The sequence below is a fragment of the Tachypleus tridentatus genome, chromosome 13, assembly GCF_004210375.1.
Source record: "Tachypleus tridentatus isolate NWPU-2018 chromosome 13, ASM421037v1, whole genome shotgun sequence".
Taxonomy (NCBI): domain Eukaryota; kingdom Metazoa; phylum Arthropoda; class Merostomata; order Xiphosura; family Limulidae; genus Tachypleus; species Tachypleus tridentatus.
The window spans coordinates 128,784,751-128,803,151 of NC_134837.1; the positions used below are offsets into that span (position 1 = coordinate 128,784,751).

The following is an 18,401-nucleotide window of genomic DNA, read 5'->3' on the forward strand; positions in this document are numbered from 1 at the left end:
ACTTATGATCACATCACTTAACATTGCAAGAATAGTCAACTAGTCAGAATTAGTATCTCTGTTTATTCCAACAACTGATTAATTGAAATTATAACAAAATTGATTACTGTCACAAAATTTATCCATTATTCCAACTACCCAGTCATTGAAATATTGCCATAATTATTTTTCATTGCTATTTTTAATTAATTCAAGTTTATTCAGATTAATGTATTAGTATCAAGACTCATGAATATAATTATCTAATGAAAATTAGGGTTTCCAAATATTATTATTTTCAGTTATCCAAACTATTTAAGTAACCAAAATATTGTCATTAGGCCAGGGTTTTTTGTTGTTTTTTTATTATTATGAAAATTTTCTTATGAAGCTAGTGATTGAAGGAAAGTTATAACAATAAAATTGTGCCATTAATTACTAACATGCATATAATTCAAGTGTCTGTAACCATCTGAGATTGTAACATTTTTGTCACCACTAACCTGTTCAGTGCCACAGATAAGATAACTTGTCCAAGCCGATCGGTAATGCAGTGCCACGGATGAGTTAATTCATTCTCAAAAATACCTAACTTCAACGCTAGATGTCAGCACCATACATGCATTTGACTTACTTACAAATTGTTTCACTTTCGATCCAAAATGGCATCACAAAAAAAGTTACAAAATGAAGAAACATTAGAGTTGTATTTTGAACTTGGTTCGGAGTTGCCGTAGCAGCTGAAATACTTGGCAGTCAACAGGTTAAGTGTTTGGCCTATCAAGTTACCAATGCTTTTCATCAAATTGCATTGAATGTCTAACATACCAAAGTTTATCCTTACAGTTAGTGAGATCCATACTACCCTTTAGTAAGTAACTTGTGAGATTCAATATTGTTTTCCTTTTCATATGCACAGTGCAATGATAAAAATACTATAATTGGTTTTTGAATTTGTGAAACAGCATTATAAAAATAGTAATCCAATGTTGTGGTGCACATTTGTTTGTAAAAATAGCACAAATTTCTTGAAGTATTATAATATTGCCACAATATTCAATTATTTTATTATACTACTTTAAATTTTTTTTTCATGAGCAAAATGCTGCCTCAAAAATTAAAAAAAAAGGAAAAATTAGACTTTTTTCCTTTGGAAATGTGAAATACAGTCTTAGAAATATAAAGAAAAGAGATTATGCTTTTTTTTAAATCACAATTTTGAAGTTGACAGGATCATAAAACAAAAAATTAAATAATCTTGGCCTTATGTCTGTTTGGTGTTAAGTTCAAAGCTATATAACAGATCATCATCCCTTTTGCCTTGAGGGAGAGTTGGAATGTGGAATACATAGAAGAAGGTTCAACAGGAAAGGTGATAAAGGATAACAATGAGATTCCAATACTCAATTCAAGTTTGTTTGTTTTTGAATTTCACACAAAGCTACACAATGTCTATCTGCACCAGCTTTCCCTAATTTAGCAGTGTAAAGCAGTTAGTCATCACCAACCACTGCCAACTGTTGGGGTACTCTTTTACAAACAAATAGTTGAATTGACTGTAACATTATAATGCCCCAAGGCTGAAAGGGTGCACATGTTTGGTGTCAATAAAAAAACCTGTGGATCAAGGGGCCACTTTGTGGAGAGAGTCTTGTGTCAAGATAAATGATCTATAATTGCAATCAGAGAACTAGGAAAATGTCAAGCTTAGATCACCATGTGGTGACTGTGGGTTCTGAAAAAGGAGATCCAGTGTATGAAAGCATAGAGACCTTGATTGAGTGCCTAGCAGGGGAATATAAGTGATTACTGTGGAAAGTATCATAACCACCTTCCCCTGGAGGAGAGAGAAGTGGGACAAAGCTTGGCTATATAATGACGAGTGCAAAGACCCACTGGAGTGAAGATGTGAAGCAAAAGATTGTACCACCCAACAAAACACACAAGGAGCTGAGGTTAGTCTGAAAGGCAAGGCCCTGAACTGTTTACAGACAAACTGAAGATAATTATGTAACTTGGAAATAATGGGAAGATATCCAGCCATCATACTGTATTACACCATCCAGAGTCCTGGAAAAAATACCTCTGAAGTGTGAGATAGAGCTCCACAGTGAAGTGTGGGTGGGTCCAGAAAGGAATTCAACTGAGACAGACCAATGATAGGTCTCTAATCCCCCATCTTCTTAGAAACCATGAAGAGATTGGAATAAAACCCCAGTTTGATAACTTATTTGTAAAGCAGGTCATGAACAGCCTTGGTAAGATGACTGAAAAAATGTAGGATCCTGTGGGAGTGGTAAGAAAATGAGGAAATGATTAAGAGAAGGTGGGAAACAGAACAGAAGGCAGAGAGCTCCTGATAGAACCTATATAACCCATACAACAGAAAAGTGAAGCAGCATGGCCCTCACCAGTCTAGAACTTCCATGACATCCTCTATAATGCTGGTGTTGATCAGCTTGGGTGCAGAAATAACAAGCATTGTGTTGGGAGTAAATCAAGGACCTGGGCAAAGAAGAATGAAGAGAAACAAGGATGGGCAATTAATGAAGCTCAAGAATTTACAGATGATCTTTACTAGATGAACTTCTTACTAATTTAAACAATTTATTGACCATTTTTTCATCTATTTCACTAATATAAATCAAGAAAAGCAAAGGCCCTAATGCTGGGCCCTCATGTATCCCACTTGTAACATTAATCCAGTTTGACCAAACTCCATTTATAAAAGCTTTTTGTTCTTTAAACTTTCCAGTCTTTCTTAACTAGCATCTAATTAATGTGACCATCTTGTTTGGCCATGTTTCAACCTAGAAATTGTTCAGGTTTGAGAAATATTACTGCAATCTTCATTCATAAAAAATAAACAAATAAGTAGAATTTAGTAAACTATCCCTCTTGTGATCATCAAAAATAAACTTTTATTTATCATACTTCAGTAAATCCCACTTCAATTCTAAGATTTGCTTACTCTCAATGTATTTAAAGAAATCCTTGTTATTTTTAGAGCAATCCTTTTTTTGATATACCTCTTTTTTTCCAATCACCTAATGTCCTGTTTGACCACCCTTTTGATATTTTGTAATCCTCTACTTGTAAGACTCCCATCCTAACAGTAATTCAAATTATTATTTTTATAATGTTTTTATTAATTTTTTCCTTATAATCTTTTTGAGTCAACCCTGTCTTACACTTAAATGTCATCCTCACTTTTTTTTTATAGGAAACATGCCTACCTTGAACACTTACAATTTTACACATTTTAATCAGTATTTTTAATTAATGCAATTGCCATTTGCACATTAAATAATTGCTGTCACATCATTTTAAAACTTATTTTTATAACAAATAAAAATAAAGTTTTGTAACAAAAACCTCATCATTTCTCATCTCCATATGCAGTGATATATCAAACCTGATTAAGCAACGATCACTTTCACCAAAAAATATAAAACATCATTCTTCCTAGTAGGTTCCCTGACCAAATGGTGAAAAAAAAGAAAAGAAAAAAGGTCATCCTCAATAATTTCTAAAAAAAAAACATGTCTTCCTCATGGTTTAACCTTAATATTCTAACAGGTGCTATAAACTCATCTATTTCTGATACTTCTGACATTACAATAGTAACAACTTAGCTTGTATCTTTCAAACTAATTGTGTACTTTGTTTGCATACTACACTTTTCTATATATCTAGGTTTCTTTCTGTATTTACTTTGTCAAGGGTCTCTTCATCATCTATTCGTAGTTTAAATTTACCCTTACAATTGCATCAGCAGTCCTTGTAAACAAGATACCTCATATACAATCTAAATGTAAACCATTAATTGCCATTGAGCCTTGAGACATTTTAACTACAAATACTGCACACATAATGTAATATAATGAATTAAAAGAAGCAAGGTTTTATACATAACTTGTAGTTATACACACCATGAAGAAAGTGGTTAGGCTATAACCTGATTAGCCTTACCAGTTCTTATGGCCCTGACATTTGGAGTAATCAGTACAGCTATAGTCCCATTATTACAAGAAAGATTAAAATAAGGGAGGACTTATTTTTTTTAGATGATAGAAGAAATAAGGAAATCTTTATTCAGATACTCAAATGTCTTAGAAGTTTGGGCAGTTCTTGCAAAGTGGCCCATTTTAATGGAAGTATGAAAAAATCAGAGAAATAAACTTGAATATTACAGATTAAAGATTTAGAAGATTAATTACAGAGTTGTTTTTAAAAAATATTTTTTTTTTTTAGTTATACTTTTGTGTAATGGTTCACCCAATGACATACCTTTGTAGTGTCAGTTTGAAATTCTTTTGATGTCAGTTTTTGGTTCCTCACCTTAAGATGGACATAGTGTCATTGGAAAGGGATCAGAGGATGGCTACTAGGATGATTCCCACAATGAAAGGATTATTTTATAAGAGCAAGTTATAGGTCCTAAAATTATTTTATCTTTCTTACAAAATATTTGATGAAGTATTTAGATTATAAAGGCAATAAATGAATAGGATTTAAGATTTGGAAGAGTAGTAGCCATTTGCAAATTATGCAGTTTAATTTTTTTAAACCAGATAGTTGCTCTTTGCAGACATGATAGACACAACAGAATTGAAATAACTGAAGAGAGGCTTAATGAGTAATAGAAAAACAAAACAGAATATAAGATGGGTTTTTGATTAAATAAAACAAAAGGTCACAACTGGACAAGGGGCCCTTTGTTCCCTCTTAAACATTATGTAAAACTGCTATAGATAAACATGCAAATTTAAAGGACAATACTTAATTTAAATATATATATACACACACAAAAACACATTTTATTTGCTGTTATGTGGTAACTTTAATGGAGTAACTGGCTAGATGTCACTGATGTTCTCATATATATATATATGTATACATGTAGAAAAATAAAGAGAATATAACTTACCTAGAGTTTCCTATTTCATCATACAAAATCCATTTACATATGTCTTCCTTTTCTGAAATAGCCGGTGACAAGGTATTATTGCCAATGTTAGACTCATACAAATAGTGGTTCACACTGAATGAAGTTGAAGTTTTTGTTTCCATAGCTGGACTGGAAGCTCCATAGATTAAAGTCAGTTTCATTTTTAACATGAATTATTGGACCAGAATACTGTATATAAATATATTTTTCTATATCTTAAGATTCCTTTGCCAGGTAAACCTAAAGCAACACTTCTTTTGGAAAAAATAGGAACATTTCCTTGACTGCCAGTAGGAAGTTTTTACTATTATTTTATTTCTTATTTTGTGGCTGTTTAATTTAAAATTCTATTAAATACAGATATATGTTCCCATATATCTATTCAGAGTAAAATATTCCACTTGGAGAATCAGTAAAAACTTATATCCTTGATTCATATCTAAGAATTTGCATCCAATTTTCATATCTTTTGCTTCATTTTACTATTCACCTACAAAAATAAAACAAAAGAAACATTTGTTTACATCCTAAAGTCTTAATTAAAAACAAGACATATACAAAAACTTACTAAAATGTGGTTGCCAATAATAAACATCATGATAAAGACAACAAGAGATCTGTTGGTCCATCTATGGTACCCATTATGATAAAAAGCCTTATTCAAATATTTCTATTGCTTTCCTTAAATTTACTGCTTCCATCACATCTAAAGTTATCCTGTTTCAAGGTCAAACTATTCTTTACAAAAATAAAATTGTCTTAACTGAAAATGACTCCTATTTTGTCAAAATATTTTACTTATGTTCCTAGTCATACTGTTAAGTACAAAAAAAAGATTATGCTTTTACACTAACACTTCCCTTAACATTAATAACAAACATCAAACACCTCAATCAAATCTCCTCTACAGACTAAAGTATATTTCTTCTTCTTTGAAGAGTAAACAATATCAGATATCTTAACTTGTCCTTGCGTAACACCTTTTTCCACTCTAGAAGCCCACTTCTGAATCCTTTAAAATAATTAGAGTCCCTTATAAAGTACAGTAAGGCACCTAAGACTGAACACAATACTTCAAATGTGGCCTATTCAATAACCCATACATATTACAATGATATTATAATGTAATACCTTATTACTATTTAGTATTAGTAGTTATAATACTTATATAACCAAGTCTTAATTTAGAAGTTGTAGAACTTAAAAAACAACATATTCATTAATAATAATAATAATAGTATTATATAGTTTATAATTTATTATTTCGGAAAAAAACACGTGTTTAAGACGTCTTAATTAATATAAATCGATAAAACCCTTTAACCCTACCGCTGTATGCTGATTATTACTATACACATTAAGAACAGAGTAAACACAGTTGCAAATTGCATAAGTTTTTCGGTTATGGTTTCAGGATGATTAGTTGTAACACTAAAATGTTGGTATCCATTTTCACACTAATTAAATAAAGTTATCTGTTAGGAATATTTATACATGTTTTTAAGGAAAAAGATTTTGTGAATAGAAATCATACTTACAACACAATTCACTACGTTACAATAAAATTCAAAAAGTCAAAGTGCTATCATGTATAGATAGCGCTACCTGTCCTACTTGCGCAAAAGTTAAAACATTATCTGGTTTGAGGCTAAGCGTAAAGGCCAGTTTATTAAGTGATTCTGAAGTGAAATCTAGTTATCTAAATTTAGCGTTAAGTAGTGATATAATGTTTGAGGGTTTTACAATTTACAGTATTTGTGCTAATTTGTAAATGCATTTCATAATTTTTCATTGTCGACGATGGATCAAGTAGGTCACGTTTAATCTACAGTTATGTGTGAAAGGAAAGATTACACCCTTTAAATTAAAGTTGATGTCCAACCCCGTTTTGTCCATTGGAGATGACACTTTTCCCTTTATTTGAACTGTGTAAAACACTCTCTGTTTCAAGAGATGATGTTACAGAAGTTATTCTAAGTACATATGGGGAATATGGAAATAGAGGCATTCTTGCATTAGTTTGTAATAATGGTAAGCATTATTAAAATAATATTACTATTACTAACATTATTCAGTATTACCTTTACTGCAAGGATATGAATACACAAGAATAAAGCTAGAATTTCTAATTCCAATATTTCTCGATTCTAAACTGGTATAATGAACAATATATGACTAACTAATGTTATTAGTTGCTGTAAAGTCACTTTCTTTGTAACTTATTGGATCTGTTGATTTTGTTGTGCTTTTATGTTATATACCCAGAACACAGACTGGTGTTATTCAAACTTTCTGTACTGTGACTTTCAAATATATTTACTATGCTATAGTTCTTGTAGCAGTAAAATTGTACTTTGCATCATGAAACTGCATATAAGAATATTTACTAAGATAAGCTTGTTTTAAAGGTCAATAAAAGTTTTCAAGTATTTTATCACACAAGAGTATATGTGTACTCTTCTTACTGTTATATCTGAATTCTTCAGCAATGTTCTAATCCATCCATACTGAATTAGTGAGAAGAAAGACACTGTTTGTTCTTAGCATTTGAACACTTTGCTGTTGATATGGTTGGTTTTATGACTTAATGTATTTAGGATGTAGTAAAACACAGATTTGAAATAAAGATAAATAAATTTATGAAACAAGTTTAAAATTTATTGATATATGCACATGAAACCCTAACTAGGAATAAGAAATGCAGACTATTGTTTTGGTTTGGTTATAAATATTATTTTGTTCTGATATTATAATTGTAAGCATAAGGAAAGATTGTGAGTTAAAGAAAAAGAATTAAAAAAATTACAGTATATAGAACAATAAAAGGGATGTTTATAATAATGTGTTTAAACATAATGTTAAGAAGTTAAAGTCTGGAATAAAGGTATCTCAATTATTTCTTATAAAAACTACTTTGTAGTGTAATTTTTAAGATTTCATAACTGACAATGCATGAAACTGAAAAAAACAAGATTAAACATTTTATTTTTCTGAAACTACATGTTTTTTGGAAAGATACTTTCAAGTTTTAAACAATTTAATGTACTAGTTTTATTTTTGGAATTTAATACAATAATAATTATGTAAACTACTTTAAAATGAATTAGATAGGCATATGTAATTGGGTTAATTGGCTGCAATAGGGTGCTCTTGCAATAAAAGCTTACTGTATGTAGCTATGTGAATTTAATTTGTAGTGTCAAGTAGAGGTACATAAATGTAATTTTTTTTATTAATTAATTAAACACTGTGTGTATGGGTGGGGGTGTGCAAGTCAGGACCTTTTACAGAGTGCTATTCAACATGGTATTATATCCATAATGTCTATTATTAACTATTAATTTTATCCTACATTGCTGATTTTATGACATTTTATGATAGAGGAGAGTAAATACCATATATGTTATACAAGTATACTGTGAAAAAAATCATAATGTACATTTCTGAGGTTTTGGAGGTGATTTATATATAATACGAAACCTATACATTGGACAAAAGTATGTTTATTCTTCAAGTGAACATTACCTTACAGTTTGATTTGTCAGAATCATACTGATGTCATCAAGTCACAGATATACCTTTAATATAAATACCTTTGCAACTCTTCCAAGGTTTTGTATAAAACAGATTTGTACATTTCACTAAAAGCTAATTACATTTCATATATATATAATATTTCAAATTGTAACCAGTATTCCTTCTTCTTCAATATTAAAATAAGAGGTTTTAGATAAATATAAAGTAGTGGTTATGGTAACTTCTTCAGTACGTTATGCAAATTAGTACAATGGAAGGTTTGAATCTATGGCCAGTAACATGTTCTGAACCTTCCAAAGTGAAAACCTACCCTTTGTTGCCAGCCCTAAAGATAATCCTTGCATCACCTCTTTTTAATTTAAAATTATTTTGTTTATAAATACACTTTAAAAATCTATTAACTACACTATGCTGCTTTGCTGCTGTGAGTGACTTGTCTACCACTATACTAAGCTAACCTTTTACAGTAACAGTATTTAGTTGGCTGCCATCTATATTAAAAACCATGTTATTTGAGTATTTATCTAAGTTGTCAATTGATCCAAGTGATTTTATAATACTTCTACATTATTAATATAGTTAGTAACACCAAATAATATAATGTCATCTTAAAGCTTTAATACTTATGCTATCATTATCATTAATGCAAACAACAGAAAGTAAAAGCACTAATCCTTGAGGTTCTCCACTAGTAACAAAAGTCCAGTTTGAGTGGTAAATGAAAAACAACAAAATTACAAGATAGCTTCAACAAATAACAAAAAATGAATGGTGAAAGAATGTAGGTTTCCAGATTGAAGAAAATGTAATGTTTACTTGTTTATAGTGTTTTTTATAACATATAAAAAATAGTTACAATAAATGTTACAATATTATCTATGATATGTACTTCAGAATATTGGTTGAGGACTGGGGCTGCTTTCAGTACTACTGAAGGGAAACTGTTGTATGAATTAAACTTTCATTTCATTAATTTTGTTGCTGTGTTTAACCTACACTGTACAAATCAAAACTAAAAATGTGTTAGTTGTAACTGAAAGTAACATGACAGAAGGCAGATTGAAAAGTGGTATTTCATTGAAAGATGATATAAACTTTAAATCAGATAAGTCAAAATGTTTTACAGTTTTTTTCAAAATATTGAGTTTTATCTCAGTATTAGTAAATCAAAATGTGCAAAGAGTTCTGTGAAGTTCATAGCTTCAGACATGTGTAAACATGTGAAAAGGCAATTCAAATAGAAGTAAATATTCTGAATAATTGCCTTTAATTATTCATTTCAGATGTGAATATTCTGTGATAGGTTAGGAATTGGTTTACTCTTTTAATCTTTTAAAAGGAATATATTAATATATTATGGGAATTTTACAGTTATTATCAAAAATTATATTTATAACAACAAGCATTATTTTTATGTCAAGATTTTGGAGCATTAAGTATGTAGGCAACATTTATATGAAATAAATTATTTATTGTTGAATTGAACAAACGAGTCTTTGCTGTCCTGACTATTAAGAAATATACAGTACTAAAAACTTGCTACCGTCATCATGTAATATAGTGGTGAATTGATTTAATGTTTTGAGTTTATGAGTAAGTTAGTAAACATACATGATGTAATGTAATTTTCAACAAAAGTTTCTATATAATTAATTTATGTTTTTACATTGAATTCATTAGACATATTTTATGTGCTGACCATTGTTTTAAACTACAATCATATAATTTAAATTGTTTTCTTTTGATATGTTAACTGTGAGAATTTCTTTTATTGTTTCTGAAATATAGGCTATCTTCTGTTACGTCAGACCTCTTCCATCACTCCTAAAGCAGTTATTAAACAAATTCCATGGTTTAAGCAAAGTGATAAAGCCATAAAAGTTATTTGCTTTGATTCATCAGCATCATGGCTTCTGGTTGCTTGTGCAGATTCCAGTCTTTACATTTTACCAGTTCTTTCCTACTTGGTAAGTTCATAACAAAAATAAACAAATATAGAGTTTATATATGGTTTTTATCCATTTCTATCAATACTTCATGAACCTATATGTTTTTATAACATAATGAATCCACAAATATATTGTGAGTGTAACCTAATGGACAGTTTGTTGTTATATATTAGTTGCAATGTGTTTTTTATTTTGGAATCTACATATTGATAAAAAAAATGTGAAGGAAAAATGAATTAAACATGAATATTTTTTTAAAAGATGACTTAAGAAATTTTTCTTTAGATTATTGCATAAAAAATATATGAAACCAACATTTGAAAAATATTTTCTCATCCTTTTAAAGTAAATGTTTAACTTGTATGAATATGAAAAATGAAATAACAATAATTAATTTTGACTAGACATTTATCTTAATATTTAATACTAAATTATTTTTAGGGTCCTGCAATGAAACCAAGTGGTCCGTGGAGAACAGATGACCTAACTGAAATCAAACTTCAAGGACAGAGAGGTATTCTTATGTTCATTATTTCAAATTATAACATTCTTGACATTTGTAAGAAAATTGATTTTAATTCTTAACTTACCTTCAAGAAATTAAGAAAACAATTCCACTTTTAAGAGAACTCAATGGAATTTGACTAGTATTTCTAGGACCAAGCAACACTATCATTTATTCTTGACTTAAAATATATATTTTCTGATCTCGTACATTACCTCCTACCACATAATTTGCTATTCTTGTTCAATGCTATCTTTTTTTATAATAAACATTTTTGGTGCATTTCACAACTGTTGAAACTCCTATCCACCTGGAATTGACTAATTTTGATGGGTCTCGTATACAAATTGTCATGTGACAACTCTGCATCAATAAGAGTGCAACACACTCTCTTGACACATGTGACTCCACACTGAACTATCACTTCTCATTTGACAGTACTTATATCAAGACATTATGTTGTTTTGGTGCTCCTCATATGATTCAAATTTATGGCTTTTAATAGTTTCATTTTGGAAGTGGAATTTCTTCATTAATTTTTTTTTATCTTTACACTGTAAAATAATTTTTCAGTTAACCTGATTTCCCAGTCTTTTTTTTTTATCACTCTCAAATTTTTATACATAAAACTCTTGTTTGATTTTGTATTTCAACTATGAATTCTGAGGTTGATGTATCCACTTTGGGTATCATACTTCCTGCTAGCACTATCTTACAGGTTGCTGGTAAGGGAGACCCATCATTGGATTTATTTGCAGTTATCTACTGTGAACTTGATTATTACATGGGTCAACTTCTTCTGAATTTGCCACACTTCCTCCTGAATGAGCTGAGGAGGATTTTGATAGCTTTTTTCCACCACCAGATTTTGCAGAGTCTCTTTTGCCTCACCTGTTGTTTTAGGTATGTGATGTTTGTCCATTTCTTTGATTTTTCTATTATACTCTCCTTCTTTGTTGGATGTTAACTATTCATCTCAGTATATGGCTTTTCCACACTATCTGAATATTAGAAATCATGGTGAGCAATTTGTTTCACAGTTGAACCCCTCGGTGTGGACTCCTATACTTGATGAGGGGATCTCCCAGAAAAGGCTCTGTTCTTTCAGTTTACCTCCTCTGTGATTTAAACATCCACCCATATGTTTGCCGTGCATGGCAACCTGTGAAGGGTAGGACAGGATCCTGGTGGTTGAGGGGTCCAACCCTAACACACCACTTTGGCCTTGAATTCCTGTAGATGGGTGGCCCCCCTTGGGTCAATCGGCTGGTCCACTTGGGCGGGGGTCAACCAAGTATCAGTATTGGATATTTTCAACGGGTGTTGTGGACATTATATCTGATGCTGGTGTTTGGGTATAGTGCTCATGAAACCCTGGCATTGATGCAGTGTTCTTGTTTGACATTGTAGTCCATCTCCTCATTAGGCTCCATGGTGGGTGGGGCCAGTGGGCACCAAAATTTCCTTTTCTTTATAATGGATACTCAACTTAAAAATCTTAATAAAATAGGGAAAAAACAGTCCATAGGTAAACGACCACATCTTGAAGATTTTGAGCAGCAGTCTTGAACATCTGTACCACCTGTTGTATCTCATTTTCTTATATTGCACTCACTTTCAGACAAACCTTTAGGGCAAATGTCTCCCTTTTTCATTCAGAAGGGACTAGAGGGACTTACTAGCTCTTCAAAGTCAGCAAAAAAGCTTTGATCTGGTAATATTGGTGGAAACATTCACATCTCAACACAGTGAACTCCTGTTGCATTCAAAGGCAATTGGGGATATATCTATATAGGCTACATTTCATGCTACTTTGAATTCATCACGGGGAGCTATTGTTGAAAGGGATTTGAAGAACATCCCAGCGTCAGATATTCTGACTGGTTTCTGCACCCAAGGAGTTTCTGCAGTGAGGCGTATCTTCACTCTCAAAGATAGAATTATGGTGCCAACCAATGTCCTCATTCTGAGATTTACGTCACCATGTCTGCCTACCACCATCAAGGCAGGTTATCTTAATTGCAGAGTACAGCTATACATTCCAAACCCTCTCCAATGTTTCCAGTGGTAACGGTTCTGTCACTTGAAGACGTCATGTCGTGCAGGGGCGTAGATCCTGGGGGGATGGGGGATACATCCCTCTTCATTTTAGGTGGGGGGTATGGTGCATAAAATCATCATCCCCTACAGTTTGGTCTGTTGAATTGTTTTATTGCATCACATGCCTACAAATTGTGTTTGTTCTTGTGATTCTCGTGTTCTTGCCAATTGAATTACATAATTAGGCCTAGATGTAGGCTTTTGCAGTAGCAGAAATGTACATCTTTAATATAGTCATGCTTCTAACCTTTTTGATCTAAGCGATAGTTCGTAAGTATCAGTCATTAGGCCTAAGTATACATGCAAGGCTTGCAAGCACTATCACCGCATCTACCTATGTCTTGTACGTAGTGTAAGATTAAGTAAAATTTTCATCACAACAGATTGAACAGAGCATGAAATTCGAAAATATTACTCCGAAGCGTAAACTCCTGTGATCTAGATCTGGCAGGCCATTTGTAGCTCATAGCTGCATCAATCTTATGTGTATATTGTGCGGTTTTCCTACGCCATTTGTTCTTGTGCATGTCTAGCCGGTTATATTGTCGAACGCCTTACTCTCCTCAGCTGCTGACCATAGCGTACGCTTAGTGTACAGTTAATGACAAGTTCGGGCCGCCGGATACAGACGCGCCCTACATCATCCTCCTCCGCTCCCTTTAGTCTGAGCCTTGATTTTACAACAGGGCTCATTAGACCTGTGTTTGTGGCCCTCATTAATCCATGAAATTTCAGATTATCACCACCCTCTAATAAAGTGCTGGTGCTTTATAGTAAAAGAACAATATATTCTCTTATCATAGATAGTAAAAATATTGTATTTTCTTGTATAATTAGAACACAAAAGGAGCGATTTCAATGGCCTGAAGCCTTTACTCGAATTGTATTGCTAGTTTCTCTTTAGGTGTTTTTATTTAATAGACGTGCTTATAGACATTATATCACAACGTGTTTACCTTTTGATGAGCTTTAACAGGAATATAATATATTTGTGATTGTTTAAGTATTTTTCAAGAAACTTGCAATTACTTGTGTTGTAACTAGCACACATTATTGTCCCAGCGATGTCCAGGCGGTCAGTCGGCTTGGTAGTTACTGTGAGGTTTGTGTGTTCGACTTAAATACATTGTACAGTTCAGTCCTACTTCCATTCTGTTCTATTTTCGTTCGTTGTACATTAAAGTTTTTCAATAAAGACTGTATTTTAGCCTGTTGAGTCATCTGGGAAACAGATTCCAATTGTGACAAGCAAGCGTCTGAAACTTTCCGATATTAGACAGTTCTGCAAGCCAGTTACTAGTACTACAAGTGACAATGCAGATGCAGATAATCCAACAACCTCAAGCAAAGGAATAGAAACTTGCCTTACAGAGGATATACCATGTTCATCATAGGACGAGTCTTAAAATGCTTGTGCAACTATTGCACATAATGAACCACCAGATAGTTGTGAAATAAGTTTGTGCAGTAATGAAAAATCTGACACTCCACAGATACAGTGTGGAAAGCCATATCATCCAGACACACAACTAATAACACGACAGAAAGCAAAATCTCAAAATATCAACTTCCAGGGCAAGTGGTTTGATGAGTTCCCATGGCTGCACTTTGACAATCAGACTCAAAAAGTGATATGCTTTAATTGTGCCAAGGCGGAAAATAGAGGCCAGTGGAGTATACCTTCATATCCACTGGTTTTTGCAACTGGAAAAAGGCAAAACAGAAATTCAACAAACACCAATCCTCTTCTCAGCACAGATTTGCAATATCTCCAGAAGGTTCATTTGATGTAACTCCAGTGACTGTCCAGCTACACGATGGAAAAAAGAAGCAGCAGGAAGAATGTAAAAGAAGTCTAGCCAAAATATTCAGAAGTTTACGTTTCTTACTGTGTCAAGGTTTAGCATTACATGGACATACTGATACAGAGGGGAACTTCCTGCAGTTAATGAAGATTCTGGAAGAGGAAGATCCTGAGTTGATGGCCTACTTGTCAAAGAAAACCACATTCACATCACCCCAGGCTCAGAAAGAAATAATGGAAATGTTCAGCCATCAAATACTGAAGAACATAGCACACGAAGTGCAGCAAAGTAAAATCTTTGCATTAATGGTTGATGGGACTCGAGATGTTACAGGTGCTGAACAGGAAGCAATATGTGTACGATACGTAGATGAGAACCTTGACGTTCATGAGACATTTCTTTGTTTGTACAGTGTTTCCAATACAACTGGTGAAACAATATCCTCAACAATACTTGATGTACTCACTAGACTCAATTTACCACTGTCAGGATTAAGAGCACAAACTTGTGATGGAGCTGCTAACATGAGTGGTATGTACAGTGGATGGCAGGCAAAAATAAAAGAGAAGCAACTGTCAGCTTTGTTTTTTCACTGCAAAGCACACAAGGCTAATTTAATAATGCAACATGCAGTTGAAGCTTGTGAATGTGTTTGAGATTCTATCCAGTAGGTACATGACCTTGCTGTCTTGCTTCAGAGGTCAGGCAAATACAAGACAATCTTTGAAAATATTGTATCGTCAGACAGCCACAATGGTCCAGTTAAATACATCCGCTCACTGTGTCCAACACGCTGGTTGTGCCACCTATCTGCAATTACATGTGCTATTGATCACTTTGTTGATTCTTTGTCTGAATTAGCAAATGAAAAATCAGATCTAGTAGTGAAAGCACGAAGTCTGCTGGACAGATTTGACAAAGGAAAGACAGTTTTAGGATTGTTGATGGCTCAACATCCATTAGCTGCAATAGAGGAACTAAACCGTGCATACCAAGCAAAATCAGCGACTGTATCTGTCATGATTGAAGCATCTGCAATGGCAGTTGAGCAATTGCCGGTATTGCGAACTGAGGAAAATTACAATAAGATATTTGATGAAGCTGAGAAAAAGGTAACTTCCTTAGATCTGGTGCCTATTGAACTACCACGCATTCGCAGACCCTCCTAGAAGGATCACAGGTGATGGCTCAGCACACCATTCTGCAACAGCTAGAGATTACTACAGAAGCCAATATTTTGAATTTGTGGACACAGTCATAGAACATCTGACCACTAGATTTATTGCAGACAACAATGACTTGAGGCAATATCTGGCACTTGAGAACACGATCACATTTGGCAAGATTGACAACTTGATTACAAATGAAAAGTCTTTTGACCTCCATGGTTAAAAAGTTGGTGAATCAACTTTCACACCCATTTCTGTTCCTCCCATACATTCCAACAAACCCCAAGATCCACATCATCCTTTGGTTTCAGGTACAGGCATTTCTTTGGATACATATTTTTCTCGCACCCCAAGATTTAAAACAATCGTTTGTTCACGTCCTCAGTCACTGGAATCCTCTTCCAACAACAAAGACCTGCCCAATCAACCCAGGGCAGGATCCATGGAGGTTGATAGACCTCCCCCAAATAAGGACAGTAAGGAAAAAAGACGTGGTCATAAACAGAAGGGTTCTGGAGCCAATACATCATTAAAAATGGCCACTTTGATTCAATGGAATTGTCGAGGTTTACGTTCTGATCTGGATGATATCAAAACACTGATTGCTTCCTACCATCCTGTATGTCTTTCCTTACAGAAAAAATTTCTGAAACCTGCCAATACAGTCACCTTTTGGCAGTTTTCTCTGTACAGAAATGACAGGCTGTGTGATAGACGAGTACAAGGAGGGGTGGCACTGTTGTTTGATCAGCATGTGCCCACTCTGTCTTTGTCACTCAACATACCCTTGGAGGCTGAAGCCATCCATGTTTCCTTGGGTCATATCATCACTGTTTGTTCTCTCTACCTGTCACCTGGAGAGACATATGATCAATCAGACCTTGATGCTCTCATTGAACAGTTGCTGTCTTCCTTTCTAATCCTTGGGGACTTTAATGGACATCATCCCCTCTGGGGAAGTGCTGGTATTGATAGGAGGGGTCACTCTGTAGAGCGTATGCTCTCTGATCACAACCTTTCTCTTTTCAATGCTGGTATTTCTCCTTATTTCCATACGCCTAGCCAATCATTTACTGCTATTGATCTCTCAATTTGCTCTCCATTATTTTTTCATTTTTCATGGGGGGTTGACAATAATCCACGAGGCAGTGATTATTTTCCTATAATCTTGAGAGAGACTGGCCGTGGTCGATGCCACCTGATCCGCGTGCCCCAGTGGAAGCTGGATCAGGCAAACTAGCCCTCTTTCACTGCTCTTGCAGAACTTGATCCTGCCATCATCTGTCAGCCATCAGTAGGTGATTGTGTGTAGGCAGTAACTGACTGTATTATACAAGCAGCTGCTCAATGTATTCCTAAAACCTCAACACGTTTTTCCACTATATCCTCATCTCTGGTGGAATCCTGCCTGCCACATGGCATGGAAGGCTTAAAAATGAGCTTGGGATACTTTCTGTAGATATCCCACACTCTCAAACCACATCGCTTTCCAGCGGACCTGTGCACATGCTTGATTGGTGAGATGTTAAAGCCAGAAGGAATCTTGGATTAAGTTCACAACTAGTATATCCTCTACCACCAGTTCCAAAGTCATTTGGGACAAGATTCGAAAGGTCAGTGGGCAATATCACTCTGGCCCTCTCTCGATCTTGCTCTCTGATGGCCAGGAAGTAACTGATACCCAGAGCATTGCCGATACTCCCAGGTGACAGCTTATGCCGGGTGTCTAGCACTTCTGCCTCTTCTTCCATCTTCTTGGCCATCAAGACTTGGGCAGAGCAATCACCTCTTTTCTTTCGAGCTGATTGTCTGTTTGACTATAATCGTCCCTTTACACTGGTGGAACTCAAACTGGCCCTTCATCGGTCTGGCAGTACATCTGTTGGACCTGATGATGTGCACTATGACATGCTGTGCTATCTCTCTTCTGCTTTTTTTGATATTCTTCTAATTGTTTTGACCGGATCTGGCAGTAGAATGTTTTTCCTGATGCCTGGTGCCAGGCTATTATCATACCTTTCTCTAAACCTGGGAAAGATCCCAAGATTCCTTCAAACTACTGTCCAATTGCTTTGAAGAGCTGTCTCTGTAAGACCTTAGAGAGGATGGTTAATGCTTGTCTGGTTTGGTTCCTCAAATCAAACAACCTCCTCTCACCCACCCAGTGTGGGTTCCGACAACAGTGCTCCACCATGGACCATCTGATTCGACTTGAAACGTCAATCAGAGAAGCCTTTCTCAAACAACAACATCTTGTGTCAGTATTCTTTGACATTGACAAGGCTTATGATGCAACATGGAGGTATGGCATTTTGTGAGACTTCCATATATATGGGTTACGTGGCCATTTGCCCATTTTTATTAAAAAATTTTTAATGGACAGGAGGTTCTGAGTTTGTGTGTGGT

The 18,401-nt window shown here is 34.1% G+C and overlaps 1 protein-coding gene and 1 pseudogene across 5 annotated transcripts in view; one reads left to right on the forward strand and one right to left on the reverse strand.

The window, feature by feature from the left end:
• The window catches only part of LOC143237936 (transmembrane protein adipocyte-associated 1 homolog), a 57,066-nt gene extending 50,521 nt beyond the window's left edge, over positions 1 to 6,545 (reverse strand). For 3 of the 4 annotated variants that reach the window (XR_013020342.1, XM_076477700.1, XM_076477698.1), the window contains exons 1-2: positions 6,469 to 6,545; positions 4,910 to 5,420 (exon numbers count right to left, since the gene is read on the reverse strand). Coding sequence is in view for 3 of the 4 variants with exons in the window: in XM_076477700.1 (XP_076333815.1) it covers positions 4,910 to 5,100 (191 nt within the window). In the remaining variant the exon portion in view is untranslated. Of the gene's footprint in view, positions 1 to 4,909; positions 5,421 to 6,259; positions 6,367 to 6,468 lie in introns of those variants that run through there. The other variant, XM_076477699.1, reaches the window with a different exon arrangement.
• A 17-nt stretch (positions 6,546 to 6,562) lies between these two features.
• LOC143237938 (uncharacterized) overlaps positions 6,563 to 18,401 on the forward strand; it is an 82,878-nt pseudogene continuing 71,039 nt past the window's right edge. Inside the window, exons 1-3 of the transcript XR_013020344.1 lie at positions 6,563 to 6,961; positions 10,256 to 10,434; positions 10,858 to 10,930. The product of XR_013020344.1 is annotated as an uncharacterized LOC143237938 (transcript). The remainder of the gene's footprint in view (positions 6,962 to 10,255; positions 10,435 to 10,857; positions 10,931 to 18,401) is intronic.